Source organism: Fistularia commersonii, chromosome 2 (genome assembly GCF_037954325.1).
Source record: "Fistularia commersonii isolate RoL2024-O1a breed Wild chromosome 2, RoL_Fcom_v1.0, whole genome shotgun sequence".
NCBI lineage: Eukaryota > Metazoa > Chordata > Actinopteri > Syngnathiformes > Fistulariidae > Fistularia > Fistularia commersonii.
In genome coordinates, this window is record NC_141285.1 from 1,542,093 (window position 1) to 1,563,521 (window position 21,429).

The 21,429-nt window shown below is 43.5% G+C and overlaps 1 protein-coding gene across 1 annotated transcript in view; it reads right to left on the reverse strand.

The window, feature by feature from the left end:
- ttc27 (tetratricopeptide repeat domain 27) overlaps positions 1 to 21,429 on the reverse strand; it is a 103,056-nt gene that overhangs the window by 68,950 nt on the left and 12,677 nt on the right. Inside the window, exons 4-7 of the mRNA XM_086164040.1 lie at positions 19,924 to 20,058; positions 13,541 to 13,643; positions 1,489 to 1,647; positions 1,070 to 1,200 (exon numbers count right to left, since the gene is read on the reverse strand). Coding sequence (XP_086020166.1) covers positions 1,070 to 1,200; positions 1,489 to 1,647; positions 13,541 to 13,643; positions 19,924 to 20,058 — 528 coding nt within the window. The remainder of the gene's footprint in view (positions 1 to 1,069; positions 1,201 to 1,488; positions 1,648 to 13,540; positions 13,644 to 19,923; positions 20,059 to 21,429) is intronic.

Here is a 21,429-nt window from a genome sequence, read left to right on the forward strand (position 1 = left end):
CAGTTCAGTCTCTGTACAATTATTGTAAGAGCTGCGTTTGCATTCTTTGCACGACCTGGAACACCTTTCCAGTCAGTGCCAGGGGCCACCAGGGTTGCCCTTTGTTTTATCATGGATTCCATTGGTGATCGCGGTGGAAAGGACTTGCAGGCGTAGGCGTGGGGAGGAGTGTGTCCCTTACGGAAGCGTCAGGATTACCACGCCGCCGTTTCCAGATCGCGTGGTCCGACGTGGACAAACGACCTCCAGCAGGGAAAGGGGACGGTTCGAGGCAAAGTGCAAAGCGGTTGGGTTGACGGTCAACCCCTCCAAATCATAGGATATGACTAGTGTCCGGGAAACCGGTGGATCGTACCCTGTACCCTTCACAGTGGAATACAAGTGAAGGAGTTAAGGTACCTTGGAGTCTTAGCTACAAGACAAGGTAGAATGGAGAAAGAAGCGGACAGGTGCATCAGTCCGGTGTACATCCTAATGCACTGCATCTGTTGTGAGAACAAAAAATGGCTCAGCCAGAGAGCGAATCTCTCAATTTGCCATTCCATCTGTGTCTCAACGCTCTCCCGTGGTCCTGAACTCTGGGTCGTGACGGAGAGAATCTAGTCCCGGATACAAAAGAACCGAGCCGAAATAAGATCCCGTGTGTCCAACGTGACTGGAGAGAACTTCGGAGATCGAATGAGGAGTCAGCTAAGGTAGTTCAGGCATCTGGTAAAGACCCTTCGGAGCACCGCCCAGCAGAGATGGACGTCCAGCAGGTAGGAATACTCCGGAGGGATCGTTTAACCAATCCGGAGCGAGAGTACTTTTGCTACGGAAAGGATGGTCCGAGTTATTACCCTTCTTAGTTTACTGCCTCCATGGCCAAGTCCACTGAGCGGTTGGACGATGAATGGATGGATGGGTAAACGTGAAGAGGCCAAGGTAAACAACCCGAGTACAAACTTTTCTACCTCGTCACCTCATTTCGCCTTTCGATTTTTAGAGTATTACAGCGAATAAGTGCGTTTGATGCAAACTCGAAGCAGTGTAAACACGTTCGACGACTTAGCATCACGATCTCGGGTACCTTAGGAAGGGCGGCCGGAGGTGTCGGGGTCGGAGTCGCGTCGGGGTCCGACTCATCCTGCTGTCTTTTGACCTCGAGGACGAGCTGAGCCAAGGACTTCTGCTGGTAACGCGTACGTTTGCCGAGCGCACCTGAAGAGACCAGAGCCGATCGTTACTCGCGTCGGACATCCCTTTCACTTATTCATCACAAATTGATCACAAAAAAAAATCCAGGAGTTTTCCAAGAGTTTGTCTTGGAATGGCAGAAGCAGGTTTGACAAAATCAAACCTCTAACCCAAGTTGAGATTGAACTTCAACTTGTGTTGTTTGTGCAAATGCAACCGATCTTAGTTTCATTTCTGGACCCTTTCATACATTGACTTCCGTTTGCTTGGTTGGTGATTGATAAGCCTTTCGGGCGGCGGCAGGGTACGCACCCGTCAGGCCGATCTCCAGCTTCGACAGCTCTTGGGCTTTCTTGATGTGCGTCTTGGCTGCCTGGTACTCGTAGTAGGTTAGATTAGCGTAGACGCACTCCAGGTGGAACTGGATGGCCAGGTTTCTGTGCTCCAACAGGAGAGGCTCACATTCCAGCACTGCCAAGGCGAAGAGGAGAAACAAATACAAGCTTAAGATCTCTGGATTGAAAGAGAGTTTGTTTATTTATTACTTGTATTTTTAGCTAGCGTGTCACCGTCTCGTCCTGGTATGTCTTACTGCTGCTGCTGCTAAACGATTTCCCAAGCGTGGGATCATTCAAGCTTCAGGTCAAACTTCGCTTCCACCGAAGACGGCGTCCCTTCTTGAACGCTTCTCTTGTCAGGAAATATCAGATCCCTTTGGAAAGATCTGTGCTCTTCTATAATAAATCAAAGCGCTGCAAACTACAACTTCCCCCCAAAAAATGACTGTGTGCTTTTGTATGGAGGATATTTGTGTTGCACTTGTATGCTGATATAACTGATGTGCCGTAAATGTACTATATCCTACTTTTACCATCTATTATTGAAAAGTATATCGATGGCTGGAATAAAAAAAACTCCTATCTGAAAAAAAAATAACACTTTTTTCAGGAAATGAAAAAAACATTTCATTTGATCATAATATGGTCTTTGTTAAAGATATTCAAGAATATTCCTTTGTTCACAGACTATATTTCTATGTTATAATTTAAAAATACATAGCATGTATTTTTACAAAAATACATGCTATGTATTTTTACCACCTACAATTCAGATAAGTGTTTTTTTTCCCCTCATTTTTTCTGCTTCATTGTGCACACAGGAGTTTTGTCATGTGACATTTAAGTCGAAAATTTGACATTTCCCATTTCTCATCCTTTAAATGCAAAAACCCAAAATCGAAAAATGTGCAGATAGGAGGTTTTGCATTCCAGCCATGGATATGCATTTCCAAAACCTGGTCAAACAGATATATTTTAGCAACAAATAGGAGTGAAAAAGGGCTTTGACCGGATTGCATGAAAATCCGGACAATTGCACATTTTATGTCCGTGGAAAGCAGATCTTCAGCATTCTGCTGTGCTATCAGAGGGCCAGATGGGAGGACAAGAACATTTCTGGGGCTCATTTTCACCCAAATGTTGACTGGAAATACACCCGGACTGATGGCAGGTCATGTTGTTGGATACGTAGCAGAGTTACTGCTTCTGGCAGATGTATCATTAGAAAACTGATTTCCAAATACAAGAGAAAATCATCCCTGAGCTACAAACATCACGATGTTGTTTAGATCAGTGTTTCCCGACCTTTTTTGAGCCACGGCACATATTTTACATTAGAAAAATCACCACTAAATAAATATGCCAAAACATTTTTTAACAAGTTAGAATGAAACCGTAGTCTCAATTTACTTAGAGTGAAATCTAATATATCTAATATCTATAGATTCGTCAAGTTGCAATGCAAATTTTCTACTGATGTGCGACTTTTCCAGAACACTTTTTTGCAATTTCTGAAGACATGTCATCAATATGTCTGAAATTGGTATTATTTGAGAGAACTGGCTATTTCTTTATCAACGCCAGAGCCGAGCTTTTCTTCTACAATGATTTTTCCGGCAGGTAGTATTAATGTTTTGCTGTTTGGATTTAGAGACGAGTTCAGCAACTTTCTAGCAGCTTTCACTGCTTTCTCACTCGTCTTGGTAGTTGTTTGTTTCCGCAGATACAAGTACCGTCATTTCCGGACGATGAGCCGCGACTTTTTTCACGTAAACAACGATTCGGCTAATATGTGGGCTTTTTTGGGTGGGGGAGCTAACGAGCTTCACGCCGCTAAAACGTTTATCCTCGTCACATCGGACCGATGAAATGACCGGGAAATTCTGAGTCCGTTCACTTCCGACACCGAAGAAGACGACTTTGACGGTTTTAGCGCGCAGGAGGAAGACCGAGATAGCGACCGGCTAGCCGGTGCGGCTAATATTGAGGTGCGCTCAATAGTTCGGAAATGACGGTACTTTTTATTTTAAAAATGTACCACGCAAAGCGTCACTAATCACTCTGACACACAGATGCACAGGTTAATTCACCACCCGTTGCCATGGAATGGACACGCTGCCCACATAGACGTAGGAAGACACATTATTTGCGTTGATTATAATTTTGGGACCAATCGGGTGAAAGTGGGCGTTTTTCCACGGCACACCTGATGATCTCTGACGGCACAGTGGTTGGGAAACACTGGTTTAGAAGATCCGAATATCTTTCGGCGGCTTCATTTCAACTCGCACCAAACGGCATCTCCGTTCCGATGCTGATTTTACGATTAAATACCTCGACTCGGACACGCTGCCACATTCTTGCCGCCCACTTTTTAAGACCTTAAAACACTTGACAGCCTTAACTCTTGTTTGTCTTTCTGGGACCAAGGTGCTTTTCTGACAACTGTTATTGTGGGTGTTTTTGCACCGGCGCAGCGGAAACATGGGTAAACCCACTTGTGCTGCATGATAACTGAGTCCCATTGCTGTGTTGTGTTTTCATCGGACTCCTAATGATGTTCCGAGGACATTGTCCACCTGTCAGGGTCATGGTACTGAAGCACCAGTAACTGTATATCAAAACTGATGCTAAGCTAGCCATGTTTGTCAATGGCAGCACTTTAGACGGTGGTCCCAGGGAATTACTCCTGAACTACAACCAGATCGGAGAATAGCTGAGCCTTAAGTTAGCAATGCTAATGCGAGCATTAGCTAGCCTCATTCTGTGAATGTCAGAAATTAGACTGTATATGAAAAATGATGCTAAGCTAGCCATGTTTGTCAATGGCAACACCTTAGACGGTGGTGCCAGTGTATTACTCCTGAACTATAACCAGATCGGAGAATAGCTGAGCCTTCAGTTAGCAATGCTAATGCTAGCATTAGCTAGCCTCATTCTGTGAATGTCAGAAATTAGACCGTATATCAAAACTAAGCTAAGCTAGCCATGTTTGTCAATGGCAACACTTTAGATGGTGGTGGCAGCCGAAGGGAATATTAAAATCTTTGTACTTTTTAAGACCTTAAAACACTTTATAGCCTTGACTTTGACACTTTATATTTTATTGTATTTCTTATTCTCCTCCCTCCTACTACTGTTATGTCTTACTTGAAACTCTGGCACAACAATTTCCTTCGGGATAAATAAAGTTGTTCTTGTTATGGTCCAGCTAACGCCTGCGTGCTCTTTAGCTTGACACGAATTGTCAACATCGACGCTGGATGTTGCGGTCTTTAATCGAAAGCGGATTATAAGTCCATACGACCATCTGTGGTAAACAAACAGAAGATCGAGCTGCCTTCGTAAAACGGATTAATGGCCTTTTATCCATTTTCATTTAAGTAGATTTAACAAGTTGTAGCATGAAAAAAAAACAAAATAAAATCCAGTCCATCCAGCAATATTTTTAGCCAGTTTGCACTGGATGTACATTAAGAAGCCATATGGGTTTAAACCAGTGGTTCTTAACCCGGGTTCGATCGAACCCCAGGGGTTCGGCGAGTCAGTCTCGGGGGTTCGGCGGAGGTCAAGACACACATTGGTGATGACATCACCGGCCGCAGGTGATCACGCTACATAGCTCGGCCTATCCGTGCTGCGGGGATTTCGGCGCGCTCAGTTGTAGTAACTTGTGACTGTCGTGACGGTACGTCATGTGATTTCTTTCTTGATATTTTAATCCCTTCATACTAATTATGTCGGGCAAAAAAAGAAAGCGGTCGGACGAACACGTACAATACGGATTCGCATGTATGACGGAACGTGATTGGAATCGATGTCCTCACTGCGTGATTTGGAACGACAAGATGAGCAATTCTAGTCCGGCACCGGCAAAACTAAGGGAAGGCTTCCTTCAGCTGCATGGAGATGGGAGCTACAAGAACATAGCGCTTGCTGGATTCAAGGTGAAGGGAGCCAGATTCCATGAAAAGGCTACTCCGCCTGTTCTTTGCACCCATCGACGAACCAATCCTCCATCCAATAAAGAAGGGTTCGGTGAATGCGCATGTAGAACAGGTGGGGTTCAGTACCTCCGACAAGGTGAAGAACCACTGGTTTAAATAAATGCGCTAGCTGAGATCTCGTGCCCTCCAGATGTCCGAGCTCGGGGATGCAGGACCTTGAAACGACACGTTGTGAAGACAAACACGGCGCCGCTGACGGTAAGTAAGGATGACGACTGTTCCTCATCTCTCAATCGGATTGGTGTATTAATCTGGCTGGATTAATAAACCCGTGGACGGAGGAGCCTCCCTGCGCCGCCGCAGGAGCTGTAAGTCACCACCAGAAATGGCGCGTCTTCATTTCCATTGACCGTTAATGAAGCGACCGTGTTGCTGATGGCAACCGAAGCAAGCGGGGAGAGAGAGAAGAGATTTACACGCAACACGCCGCTGTCATATTTATCACCGGCCATTTCTCACCGCGGGAAATGAGTCGGGCGGATGCGGGAGCCGTGGAGAGGAACGGAAGGAGAGCGGAATAACAAACAGCAGAAATGTCGAGAGATTTGAGACCATTCTTACAGATTTGTATTTGGGGTTTCTGGACTTCATTAGCGCTTCACACTGCGCTACAACGTGGGGTGGCTTCATTTTCTGAAGAGGCAGAAGAGGAGTTTCCAGTGAAAGAAGATCTGAAGTTGTGTGTCGATTGCACCGGGAATTTGTAAACCATCACAAGTATGAACATGGAGTCGGATATTGTTGTCCAGTGATCCCTCGCTATAACACGGTTTACTTTTCACAGTTTGGCTACTTCACGGATTTGCATGGTGCACTAAAAAGTCACTCCGCTTCTTCTCTACCTGTGCGTCAATAACATCGCAGTTTAATATGTACACGTACGTAAAACAGCTTGACAAATTTACATGACGTACGTGCAAATTCTCTCGCAATTTCCAGTTTCTCTAAAACCCATAATGTTGACAAAACGCTCTGGAGCGACAAAAGGGCCCAAAAGGCAGCGGAAGATGCTATCTATGGCAGATAAAGTTAAACTTCTGGACATGCTAAGGGAAGCTAAAAGCTATGCGGCTGTAGGTCGGCATTACGGAATGAATGAATCTTCCGTTCGTTCCGTAAAGAAGGAAGAAAAAAACATAAGGACGACAGCAGCGATAAGTTTTAATAAGGATGCAAAAAGGGTTGCAACTGTCCGCAATTTTTTTCATGATCATTTTTAATTTTCTCCCGTTTAATCCAATGACTCGGGTCGCGGTGGGCGGAGCTAATCTCTGCCATTTGAAACCTTCTGTTCACATTGATGATTAAAATTATTATTTGACAGAACAGTACAGAAGTTATTTGTTGAAAAAAACATTTCTAAAGTACAGTTCTTTTATTTGTGAAACAAATGATTGAGCCTGTAAAATGGTTTGTTCTTTCTTTTCAATGTATAACAGAGTATTTAATTGTATAATAATTGTAAAAAGAAATAAAGGTTTCTACTTCACGGATTTTGCCGATCACGGGTTCTTTTTGGAACGTAACCCCTAAGAAAAACAAGGGTTTACTGTAGTTCGATCAAACGCGAATCAAAATTAATCCCGTCGTTCTTCTTTGACGCTGAAAATATTAATAAACCCCGATTACCCTGCAGATTATCGACGGCTGTAAACCAAACAGGTCTCTGTAAATGTCCTGTCCTACAACACATTACATGAATGGACGTTGTGATGCAGCGATCCATCAAGACTGCCACACACACACGCGTCACAAACACCAATCAAAGCGATCACACTTTTCAATCCGCGAGACGCTTCACCTCGGGATGTCCACAAAAGGCGTCTCCAGCAAGAGGAGTTTCTCGGTTCACGATATCTACCCGAAACAGCCGATCGCTGAGGTTTACTGGGTCGACCTTTACGCCCCGACATCGCCTTAAATACACCGGCGGAGTGTTTTCGCTGATCCGCCCACTGAGGTGAGCGTGAGGGTAGAGATGCATCATGCATGCAATCTTACAGGCACGATCCCATCAAACTGCCAAGATCACGTTCGTCTTTTCCTCACACACACACACACACACACCAGCTGTGATTTACAACATTTGCAGCTTACGCTCAGTGGTTTGATCCCGGGATCATGAACATAAAGTTTATGGAAAAAGAAAAAAAAAAAAGCGCTACGCTATTGTTGTTGTCATGGAATTCAGCCGTTAATCCTATTAATGTAGATAATAATCAATATCAACGGCTTAAATGACTTGACAAAATGCCGTACGTGAAGCTGAAAAGTGATATTGTGGATAAACAAAGGCCGCAATACAAATTCATTACAATTAATCTCAAAGATTTTGCACCTTAAGGATGCCATCTGCATTGATGCGCTTCATTAAATGCGCCGCTGTATTTGCCGATTACAAATGACTGAATTATTGTTGGGTATTTATATAAATTCTATTTGCAGTAAAAAAAGGGGCTTGGCCATGACTACATTTATTTGAGTTTTGTGTATTTTTGAAATCCCTGATCACATTTACATTCAGCTTCTTGCAGGCCGTCTCTCCTGCATCTACGCATCTGCAAGCGAAAGCAGGAAGACGGCGCATTCTTCAATAAGCAAAGGTGTCAAGTGATTGTCAAATAGCTTGAAAAAAGAGAAAAAAAAAAAAAAAAAGGAAAAATCCGCTGCTAAGTTGGGGATCAAAAAAGTCGATTGAATTGAGATTTGAAAAAAATTCTGCACAACAAAAGTGCTCCAAAAATAAAAATGTATGTACATAGAATGCAAAATATGTCTTCTCAGATGAACAAACACAGGCTCTTGATATAAGATCTTTATCTGAGGAAGAGCCTATGTTTAAACATCTTGCCAGAATAAGTGTTTTGAAAAATAAATATTTTGAAAATAAAGTCTTTATTTTTGGAGCACTTTTGGTGATTTTCAAACCTCTATTCAGTTAAATGACCGTCGAACAATTTTATAGTTTAAGTTTATTGCTTTTCAGTCTGATTGTATTGCGCTTGTGCACTAAGTACTTTAAAAAATCCTTTTTTTTTTTATAAAGGACGGGAGGGGCGATGGTCAGGAACATAAATAATGTATTTTTTTTTTCATAAAGCAACTTTCTCTTGACAGATTACAGTGTATCTCGTGAAGATCCTAAATGTTTAAATCATATAAAATCTTTCCGCAGCGGAATCTACTTTTTTCCTCCTGTTTGACAAAAAAAAAACAACTCATAAATATCCTATTTCTCTATAATTTTACTAATCATCAAAAAAACATTAAATGATGAAAGGTGCTACAATCCCCAGATATACCAACACGTAAAAACACTAACAGTAAGTTACGGTGACATATGTGGATAAAAAGCTCATAACCGTAGCACTTTTTATAAACACACCATCATCGGAGGATGTTTTATTGTGTTTACATGCAAAAAAAAAAAACAAAACAAAACAACTGATCTCCAGCGGTGCGTCTCATTGGACGCGCTACATCTTTTCTCCAACAATGCCGGCGCAAACAAAAGGCACTCACAAGTGACTCCAAGTCCCAGTAAATTAAAAATGCCACCGTCGGATTCGGTGAATGTCGCCACGGCAACAAAAGACGGCGCCGGGCGCCGGGCGCTCCTCCGACTGCTGATGGTTCATTAAAGCTGCCGGGACATTAATGCGCGGCGGCGGTGAAAAGATTGGGTCGTCCACGCCGCCCTGCTCGCGGGCCGGCTCGCAACCAAACAGATCGAAATCAGCGTTTGTGCGCTTTCACCTCTCTCACGCCACTCGTAAAGGCGGCGTGCGGCCAGCTGCTCGCCTGGAATATGGATCTGCTGTTTTGTGGCGTGCGCATCCTGCTCGCCCTTCACACTCCGTTTACCGTCGCGAGCCAGGACTTTCTCCAACAAGCGCCTGTAAACAGCGTTCCCAAACACGGGGGGCGTGTGTGTGTGTGTGTGTGTGTGTGTGTGTGTGTGTGTGTGTGTGTGTGTGTGGAGGGGGGTAATAATAATTGAACATCTTAAATGTCCTCCGATTACGGCCCTGCTGCTGCCGCCGACGGTCCAAATGTGGAAAAACGGATATTACACAGAGGCACAAAACATCCTTACGGCCGAGCCAACGCTATTATACGATGAAAGTAAACAAAAGCTCCTGAACCAATTCCATTTGCGGTGGCTCGCCGCCCGCCGCCGCAGTTTCGGGGCATCGGCGGAGGAGTCTCGACAAACAAAGCACTAGAACGCCACAAAAGTCTGTGAGACGACTTTAAATGAGATGGGTTATTTGCCGTTTTTATGTTTTCTTGTAAGGTTACAAATGACGAGGACAATTCTTGATTTCGGTGTGGCGTGTCAGCGCGTGAGATCGGCTACAAACCCCAATCTGTAGGAAAGAGGGGCGTCTGAGGAGCTGGATTTCAAAGGCCGTTTCTAACCGGCGTGATGTGAATGTAGAACATCTGCCGGTCAACGGCCTCCGCTTGTAGAGCGCTTTTCATGCTTTTATGCTTTACACGAGATCGTTTTCCAATCGGAAGCGAGGGTTCGGCGTCTTGCTCAAGTACGCGTCGGAACGCGGACAAAATAGATCGGGAATAGAACCGCCGACTCTATTATGAATTCGAAAATGTTGCCGTGGCAGACGTTGATCGTTGTTAGCATCACGATGCTAACAGTAAAAACTAGTCCCACTCTGCGTGTTAGCAAATATTAGCCCATGTTTGCAGTCATGTGCTAGCCAGCTAGCTAGCTAGCTAGACCCGCAGTTGCCTACAGGGTTTGTCGTACAGTTTGCAGCTGTCGTTTGACGCACATATGCAAACTATTTCCCTTCTAGAAGCTGGGGTACCGAGTAAAAAAGGATTTCATTGCTATCGCTACAAAGGATTTCCTTCAGTTAATGCTAACAATATGATTTTGGGAGTCAGGAGTAACACCTATATTACAGGCATCTGCAGGAAAAGTCCACCTTGATCCTGTTTCAGAAATATTGAAAAGACGCTGGAAGTTTACGCAGATTCAATGAAAAGGAAGGAAATAGTCGGATGCAATTATAATCCAAAATTTGCTACGTATGGCAAATAAACCATTTTCTTCAGGATAATGAGTCATTGCATTTGTTTGTAAACGCTTATGAAGCACTTAAAATCAATAAAGAAAAACTGGAGTTGACCAATTACACAGCCGTTCAATTAACGTCAAGGTTTAAAAAGTGTCGCGTTTCCGACTTGCTGAAATTGCACTACAGCTGTAACATTATTGTTATTTCCAAACGCAACCTCTAAAACCAAACGCTGAGGCAAAATACACTCGGGCGTTGTTAACTTTAATGAGCTTGCGGCTTCGTTAAAACTGTGCAAAGCATCTGAAAATGTTTCGGCGGCTCATCATCACCCCGGTTTGTCTGGAAAAAAAACAAAACCTCCGTTCGCGTGCCGCGTTTAACATCGCTCGGGAATTCCGAGGAAGATCGAAAACGCTCGAATCAACGCTAATAAACTTAGCGGATGAGTTAGAATCTAAAAAGCCTATCGTTAGGTTTCAACGCATGTTCGAAAGCCTCGTCACGCTAACTACGATGACGCTCACGTCTCACGATGGCAACAAACGGAGAATCAATTGGCTGAAATGTGTCGGATCACGCCGGCGGCCAAGACGGCGAGGGAGAGACACGGCAAACAGCCGCTCGTTTGTTCTCAAACAAATGAGGTGAGCTTTTAATCAATCTTCTCCTCCTTTCGGCCGACGGTGATCCTGCAAAGCCGGCCGCCGGATTAGCTTTGACGTTTCTGTCCGCGCAACGAGAACCGCCGCTGCAATCTTAAGCTACCCCGTACTTTGGAAGACTTTGTAAAGATTTGAGGAAGACACGTCTAGAGACTACCGTAATTTCCGGACGATAAGCCGCGACTTTTTTTTCCACGTAAACAACGATGCGGCTAATATATGGACTTTTTTGGGTGGGGGGCGCTAACGAGCCTCACGTCGCTAAAACGTTTATCCTCGTCACATCGGACCGATGAAATGACCGGGAAATTGTGAGTCCGTTCAACTCCGACACCGAAGAAGACGACTTTGACGGTTTTAGCGCGCAGGAGGAAGCTAAAGATAGCGATCGGCTAGCCCAGGGGTCGGCAACCCGTAACACCCAAAGAGCCATTTGGACCCGGTTTCCTCGGAAAAGAAAACACTGGGAGCCGCAATTACTTTTTGACGTCTAAAATAAAGGCACCACTGTATATGTTGCTTTTTATTACCTTTACACTTTGTATAAACAAGTGTGTTGCTTCTGGAATTCACAAAGTATTACAGAGAAAATTAAATTTTATTTATGTAATGGACTCATTTTGAGCTTTGGGCTTTCAGAGCGTGTAGCGAGCCTTGACCTGAATTTTAAAAATAAATCGGGAAAAAAATCACTGTGTCAGTAAACAATAAAAAAATAATTATTTGCAAAATATCTTCACAAATATTTGTTTAGCCTGGTTTATGGGACTTCTGCTCCTGAACTTCTGCACACAGCATCTGCAAATCGGAACTTTACCGGCTTCCGCGAGTGTGACGTTATTTTGAGCGGCGAAAAACAATCAATATGATTTTATTTAATATTTCAAGATCACAATAATCTCCCAACTTAGAACTAAAAGTTAAAAAAAGGAATTAACACAAATGAAATACACTTAAATTAAATATTTCTAATTTATTTTCCCAAGACACTCGGAGCCGCAGTGTAAAGAAGCCGCATGTGGCTCCGGAGCCGCAGGTTGCCGACCCCTGGGCGAGCCGGTGCGGCTAATATTGAGGTGCGCTCAATAGTCCGGAAATTACGGTAGTTTTTTATAGTTTTAAGTCCAGTCCGTCCTTTCAGCTATTTTTTCCCGGCGCGCAAAGGTGTCACCGGGGTTTTCGCAGAGCCTCTACGGCTTCGGGTCATCGCTATTCTCTGGCCACTCGGTTGTGATACGTTGGAGGGTTGACTTCGTACGAGCCGGGCGTTTCTGCCCAGACTTGCAATAAAATCAAACTTCAAAATGTTTTCTAAGCCCAAGACCAGGACAAGACTGATCTAACATCGCTCTGATTGACACTTCATACTTAAAGTGCTACAACTCCGGCAAGAGTCCAGTAAAACTCGTGGCAAAGCAAGTCAAAATAATTCTTTTTTTGGTGTTGGCCATCTACTGCGCTGGCAGATGTAAGTGATGAAGCCAATATCTGGAAATCCCAGACCATCGATTGGTCACAAATGTGTGTGTCTGGATGGTTCTTAGTCTGCATTGGACACGGGACAAAAGTCATTTCTAGCCACAGCGTTAAGAAAAGCACAATTTTACTGCCATTTGTCCGGGGTAGACCAAACCGGTGAATACTGCACTTCAGCGATAACGGCAGGATTTTGTCATTGTCTGTTGGATGTACTAACGTAAATAGTCAGTCAGCTTCAGTCTTGTTCCTTGGATACATTCATAAGTACATATTAGGTACCTACAGTGTGTATGGATGAGGATTCATGTTGATGAGCTACATAATGAAGTTATTGGAAAGAGTGGTGGAAACAAGACAGAGCGGAAGTCAGCATTGGTGCTCAGCAGAACAGCTTCATGCCTAGAAAGAGGACTACAGATGCAGTATTTGCTTTGAGAATACTCATCAAAAAGTACACAGAAGGTAAAAAGGAGTTGCATCTGGCCTTTGGAGACCGCGAACAAGCATACAACAGGGTGCGGAGAGAGGAGCTATGGTACTGGATGAGGAAGTCTAAGGTAACATAGCGGTATGCTAAACGGGTGCAGGACATGTATGCCAGCTGTGAGGTGCACAAAGAGTAAGGTTAGATGGAGGAGGTTGATTTACTGTGAGGACCCCTGAAGGGAGCAGCCGAAAGGAGAAGAAGTTTCTCTTCGAGGTAAATAAATGATGGTTGTTTGTAATATATCAAAACTTCAACTCCAAGATGTAGGATTTCATTTTTTTTCCCCGTGACTGCGGCATTAAATAACCATCTGCTCTGACTGGCCGGCTTGAATTCTGACCTTGTTGCATGCTTCTGCGGGCCAGGTTGAAGAGCTGCATCGAACGTTCCTCCAGAATTTGCTGGTGCAGGCTGACGTAACGCAGGGTCCACCAGGGGAGCAGCTGCACACACACACACACACAAACACACACACACACACACACACACACACACACACACACACACACACACACACACACACACACACACACACACACACACACACACACACACACACACACACACACACACACACACACACACACACACACACACACAGAGAGAAATCAGATTAGGATATGGGAGAAGGTGTAAATCACAACTGCAGGAATTAGGAATGAACTCCATATACCAGGGCAGTGATATTAAAATAATGGAAATTAATTTTATCTAAATGCCAAACGCTGCTTCCTAAAGATCATCATTTTTTCAAGTGTCTGGAAAATATTTGTATAATTATTATGGATTAGATGTCATTTTAGTTTAACTTGTCAACCATGAAGAATTGTTTACAATGTTTTTTTCTTGTACATAATTTGTGTTTCATCTTTCGCAAAATGACTTGAATATAAAAAAATGTCTTGATGATTCTTTTGATTATCCCATGAGTTTTATTCTTTAATATTTGGCCACATTATCAGCATTTCAGTCCACTGAGATGTGATTATCCAATATAAGACATATAGTACATTTTATTAGCAGATAAAATTCTTTTTTTTTTTATATTTTTTCATTTTAATATTTTCTGTACTATCCGGAGGCTTCATTTTTCAGTTTTTCATTGGGTTGGTTTTCTCCATTTCTGTAGACCGGAGGAGAGATGATTTATATCAAGCACCTTTCAGCAAAGTCAGTCCAGGATTTATACATCTGTAACACTTTGAATAGTTTTTTGGTTGTTTTTTTTTTAATTTTTTTTTTTTGGTGCAAGAACTTTTCAGTCCACCGGTGCTTCTTTAAGTCAATATTCCAGAGAGTCGACAGAAAAACCAGCGTAGCCTCAGAGTGCAGGGTGTTATTCCAGCAGATATGGAGGTCCTGACAGTATCGGCAGGTGTCAATGAATGTTTAAATCCTTATTAGACAGCTCGACCTTTGACCTCAGCGTTTTCTCCGAAAAAGTCTGCGCGTGTCTTTTTTTTTTTTAGCAGATTCACAAACTATATAACCAGATCAGGACATTTGCAGCCGACACCTGAACGTAATCTGACTTTTCTGCTGAAATATCTTAAAAGCGACTTGCCCGATGAATAAAAAGGCTTGGGGAATCGCATTTGAGGCGAGAATATTTGGTCCGCGCAAAAAGACTGACCGTCGAGCTTTTAATTCTCGGGTGAAAATGTCACGCATCGGTCGCTCCGTTGGCAACAACACAAAGAGGAATTGAAAAAGAACCGAAAAAAAAACATCGGAAGCCACAAAAGATCGTGCTCAAAGGCCCCGCTGTGTTTTTATTCGAGACGAACCTCAACTTTTTGTACGTACGAATGTAAAGCGCGTTTTAATACATTCCAAAAATCAAAAGCAGTAGCAAGCGACCGCACACCTTCTCTCAAAACTTTCATTTTGTCCTTTTTATTCTGTATTTCCCGTCTCCATGCAACCAACCGGCGAGACGTTTTCCTTCCTAAATGCCTGGGGCACGGAAATGGATAAACTGTTTAGGGGTTCAAAAGCTGCTCTAAATGTCTCATGTGGACATTTTTCTTCTTTTTTTTTGATGCAAAAACATTTAGACGGAAAGATATGAACACATGTTTTTTTTTTTTTCAAATCTTTGTACTCTTGTCTCATTCTGTGAATGTCAGAAATTAGACGGTATATCAAAACTGATGCTAAGCTAGCCATGTTTGTCAATGGCAACACTTTAAACGGTGGTCTCCGTGAATTACTCCTGAACTACAACCAGATCGGAGAATAGCTGAGCCTTAAGTTAGCAATGCTAATGCTAGCATTAGCTAGTCTCATTCTGTGAATATCAGAAATTCGACTGTATATCAAAACTGATGCTAAGCTAGCCATGTTTGTCAATGGCAACGCTTTAGACAGTGGTGGCAGCCGAAGGGAATATTCACATCTTTGTACTTTTTAAGACCTTAAAACACTTGATAGCCTTAACCCTGACAATTTATATTTTATTGTATTTCTTATTCCCCCTCCTTCCTACTATTATCTATTATTGTTATGTTTTTGCTTAAAACTCCGGCATAACAATTTCCTTCGGGATAAATAAAGTTGTTCTTATCTTATCTTTTCTTCACGTCAGCGAATGAGAGGCGCCGAACCGAGTGATCGGAACCAGCGGAGATGGAAAGGGTTAACAAAAAAAAAAAAAAGGAAACCAAAAGAAGGATGCTGTGAGGGTGTTTGACGACAACACAAGGTTTTTAAATCAATAATCACGCTCCCGACGTCCGTGCAAAGGTTCAGTTTGTGTATTTGCTGTGCGGCCTGGATATTTTTATGATTTTTTTTGCACCTGAGCAGAACCAAACAGAGCCGGATGCGAACAAGGGAAAGTCTCGTCTTGGTGCAGAAGCCGCATCGGGTCGGGGATGAACGACGGGAAAAAGCTTATTTGTATGTGGAGGCGGACGCCTCCCGCCTCATTGCCGATGCAAATTGACCCGGTCCTGAGCCGCACGGTTACATGGGATTTAATCGTCCGTCTCGCCGCGTCGATATCTTCAAACGCACGCACTCTTGGCATGTTCGCATACGTGTTTGTCATGTCGGAGGACGCGTGTACGACCGACTGCTTCGCTCTTTGGTACGTTCGGCCGGGGGAAAAAGGATGGAGGGGGATATGGATCAACAGAACGGCGAGCGGAGCGAGGAGGCGGGGTAACCTATGAACCTGGATTCCCCCGACGCCTGGTGGAAAACAGTCCGGCTAATTAGATCCCTCAGCCCTCATTAGCATTTAAAGGACAAGTTAACATTAAATCACCTCTGACATCCCGACCAGGGAAGTCAGACCGACCGAACCGACTCACACGGATCGCATTTTTTTTCCCCAACGCTAAAAGACGTGTCCGACTCCAGACTTAGCCAAGAGTTTTAGATAAGACCGGTATCTAAATTTGTCCAATGAACATTACAATATCAATGACAACTGTCTTTGTAAAGATAAGAATTAAACAGAGTTTCAAGTAAAACATAACAATAATAAGATAATAGTAGGAAGGAGGAGAATAAGAAATACAATAAAATATAAAGTGTCAGAGTTAAGGCTATCAAGTGTTTTAAGGTCTTAAAAAGTACAAAGAATTGAAGATTCCCTTCCGAATCATGGTTGCCCTCAAAGGGCCACATGTGACGCAAGCAGTATAATTGTGACCAAATGTGATGTAAAATAAATGTAACTACTCCGTAATGTTAAATAACTCCAAAATGTTAGATATGCATTCCCATCTTTCTTGAAACAGCCTTCCATCTGCATCGACTTTTCTCTTCCTGGACATTTTCCCGGACAATTGGACCTTCTAAGACGTTCTTGCGGGCCACAGAAAACGACATGACGGGCCACATTTGGCCCGCGGGCCTTGAGTTTGACGCGAAAGAGCATTTCTACCTTGCGCTCAGTTGTTTTACAGTCCTGTGCAAACTAATAATTGATGGGAAATGTTCCTTCCGGACCTGAAAATATCATGTCAAAAACTAACACCAAACTTGCATTCATAACTCTGCCTTTCCAGAAGTGGAAGCAACACCAGCCCCCCCCAGACTTTCAATTCATTGTTCACTATTTTATTAATGTTTTGGTTGTGTGTGATTTTATCTCAGCATGGATTATTAGAGGACATTAAGTCAAAGCTACTTGGAATTCCTTGGGGGACCAAATGAAATTCCAGGTATGCCAAAACTAAGGATTATTAAAAAGCTGACTATCCTGTGTCCAGTAAGACATCATGAACACAACTCTTGCAGCAGACGGAAAACATGAAGATGTTAAGGTTGCCTAATTTCTGACATTCACAGAATGAGACTAGCTAATGCTAGCATTAGCATTGCTAACTGAAGGCTCAGCTATTCTCCGATCTGGTTGTAGTTCAGGAGTAATACACTGGCACCACCGTCTAAGGTGTTGCCATTGACAAACATGGCTAGCTTAGCATCAGTTTTGATATACAGTCTAATTTCTGACATTCACAGAATGAGGCTAGCTAATGCTAGCATTAGCATTGCTAACTAAAGGCTCGGCTATTCTCCGATCTGGTTGTAGTTCAGGAGTGATTCACTGGGACCACCGTCTAAAGTGTTGCCATTGACAAACATGGCTAGCTTAGCATCAGTTTTGATATACAGTTACTGGTGCTTCAGTACCATGACCCTGACAGGTGGACAATGTCCTCAGAACATCATTAGGAGTCCGATCAAAACACAACACAGCAATGGGGCTCAGTTATCATGCAGCACAAGTGGGTTTACCCATGTTTCCACTGCGCCGGTGCAAAAACACCCACAATAACAGTTGTCAGAAAAGCACCTTGGTCCCAGAAAGACAAACACGAAAAGGCTGCCAGTGAGGTTGACCTCAGCGTCTTCACGCCCGATTCCTTGACAACGCCAGCCTTCAAAAGCGGTGACAAAATGTAATAAAAAAATTATGGGCACAACGTGTACAGTTAAGTATCGAGTCCAAGTCTCGAAAAGGCTAAACTGACCTCCACTTAATAGATACTACAAGCATTATAAATAGCAAGATGTCTGGTTTGTTTCTCCAATAAAACGCATCCCCATAATTGAATGGTTCTGTCCCTTGTGATTGAGGTAGGTCATCCATCCCTTTATCCTCCTCAGACCGAACTCCCACCTCGGCCCGACGCAACTCTGACAACTCGGCTGCCAGACTTTTATTGGATATTAAGAAAAAGGCTTGTTTCAGCATCATTGCGCTGGCTCTCACTGAACCTTAATTTGAAATTAGACGACTCGCCGCTTGGACTGTCGCAAGGATATATAGGACACATTCCAGACCTCTTAACGTTGTAAGAGCCTGACAGTGATGTCAGGTGACCCAAACAGCAAGTCCAGTTTGGTCTCTAACCAGCGGCGATATATCAGGGATTTCATGTTTCAACCATTTAAAGGTACCAAATCTTGTATCTTCATCTGATTCAATGCATACAACTGTCATCTTTCTCCAAATTGGACTTTTTGGAATGATTGTACATGTTGTGCTGTACAAACAAGGAAAAATAAAGAGTAGGACACAACAAGCAATCAAAAAAAAACAAAAAAACATTCAAATCAGGAATTCATTCATCTATTGGCGAATACGCCGATTCTGTAGTCGGGAGTTTGGTGGAGCAAGAGGTCTCCACTGAATCTACAAATGCTATCTTGTGTATCTTTGTCCCAGTCCGTCTCTGAACCGGTTTAGACGAAAGGCCGCCAGCGCTAAACTTGGATCCGTCCGAAATTTCTACCGGCTAAAAGGTGTCTGTTTTCTTGCGGCTCATTGGGGGAATGTTGGGTTCCTGTCAATGGTCCTAAAGATGTAGCACCAGACCGGCTCCACACAGAACAAGACAACTCTGCTGCGATCTGGTGCCACATCAAGAAAAATCGGACTGAATCCTGCCTTTCAAAGCGCTTTGAATCCACAGGGTGTGGAAGCACTCTGGAAGTCAAGCCCATTAAAAACAGTCTTCTTCTTCTTCTTCTTCCTCTTCTTCTTCTTTCGGCTTTTCCCTTCAGGTGTCGTCACAGCGAGTCAACCTTCTCCATCTAACCCTGTTCTCTGGATCCTCCTCTCTCACACCAACTACCTTCATATCCTCTCTCACGACGTCCATACATCTTCTCTTTGGTCTTCCTCCAGACCTCTTGCCTTGCAGCTCCAATTCCAGCATCCGTCTACCAATGTATTCCCTCTCCCTCCTCTGTCCATGACCCAACCATCTCAGTCTGGCTTCTCTGACCTTCTCTCCAAAACATCTAACATGTGTTGTTCCTCTGATAGATTCATTCCTGATCCTCTCCATCCTGGTCACTCCCAAAGAGAACCTCAACATCTTCATCTCTGCAACCTCTAGTTCTGCCTGCTGTCTTTTGGTCATTGGAACAGTTTCTAGTCCAAACATCATCTCTGGTCTCACCACTGTCTTGTACACCTTTCCTTTTATTCTGCCTGATGTTCTTCTATCTCTTGGTACCCCTGACACTTTTCTCCACCCATCCCAACCTGCTTGAACCCGTTTCTTCACCTCTTCTCCACACTCTCCGTTGCGAGTCAAACATGCGAGTCAACCATAACAATACCATTAAAAACAGCCTAAATCTAGTAATTACCCAAACACATTTCCCAGCATGTATGTCCTGCGGCAACGGTTGTTTTGTCGGCCACTTAATCCCTAAATGCACACAGAATGTAACATACGAGGAAATGATATGTACCTGAAGGCTGTTCATCCTTGTGGATACTTTGGTGAGGATGACCCTGGCCAGCAGGAGGAGGAAAGGCTCGGCCACCAGGCTGTACGTCGACTCCCCGTCCAGGACCAGGCTGGAACCGATGGCCTCCGCCAGACTCTGGTGACATCGGACACACCGGATACGTCAGGACATGAAAAAATAAAATCGGCGGTTTTGATGCCAGACGAGGAGCGGGGGGATACTAGCTATCGCCATTTTAACCTTTCGTATTCGTCTGCTTTTTCCTCGTCGTTGCGTCGGGTCACCAGAAGAAGTGACAAAACGGAACACTTGGTTTTTAGACGACCGCTAACTCGTACAGACGATAGCAAAGATGATGTCACTTTGGGACGATGCAAACCGCACGTTTGTTCAGAACGGAGATTCTCAGACATTTTTTTTTTTTGTTAAATCAGCAGAGCGAGACATCTCAGATCCCTAAACGTAGGTATGTTCACTCGTCCCCTCTACATCAATCAAATAATCATACTTTTTTTTTTTTTTTTTTACAATATTATACATCAGAGCTGGGCATTTTATGGCCCATTTTGTTTTTTTTATCCATCCCGCCACACTGTTTTTTTTTTACTATTTCAAACAGTATTTTCAATCAATATTGAGGTTGGAAACTCCTTATTTTTCCCTTTTTGATTCATTTGTATAATTGGTTACATACAAAATAACGTTGGTACAATTAATGATTTTACAGTTGAAATAAAATGCCAAAAAATGTAAATATTTAAATTGCAATTTTACATTTCGTTCAATTTACATGATACCTCGTTGGATCGCGCATAAAAATGAAATACCGTATTTTCACGACCATAAGGCGCACCGCACTAAAAGGCACAGTCTCAGTTATGTGTGCCATTATTGTATTTAACTCACATATAAGGCGCGCCTGATTATAAGGCGCGGGTTTTATATACAATCCCCGCCCACACTTCCCCCTTTAACGTTCTCATGGTGTCCTCTACTACGTCCGCCTTACAACAACACACACACAAGCATACAAGTTTGCGTATTTAAAAACAGAGCGGAAGCTAAACCGAGTTTGGTATTCACATTTTTTTACCGGTAATCGTCATCAATCGAACCCATCAAAGTCGTCATCCTCTGTTTCTGATTTGAACAGCTGCGCTAAATCTCCATCAACATGCCAGGTTCCCTTTCTAATGGATGCCGGCTTTTGCGAAAGCTCGAACGACCGTGCCGGCAGACACGTTAGCCCGAACGGCTACAATCCATAACAAGCCGTTGTGCGTCTCGCTACCATGCTGGTCCCCTTCTTCTCCACAGTGACCCACTGGGATGTCGGAAGTGAGCGGCACCTCGTCCATGTTAGCACGTAGCTGGGCTGGATGTGTTTGTCGGCGATGTTTTCAGGGTTGTTAAAACAACGATGTCCTGCATAACGCACATACCTGTTCTTTTATATACAATCAACGCCCAACTTCCCCCTTTAACGTTCTCATGGTGTCTCTACTA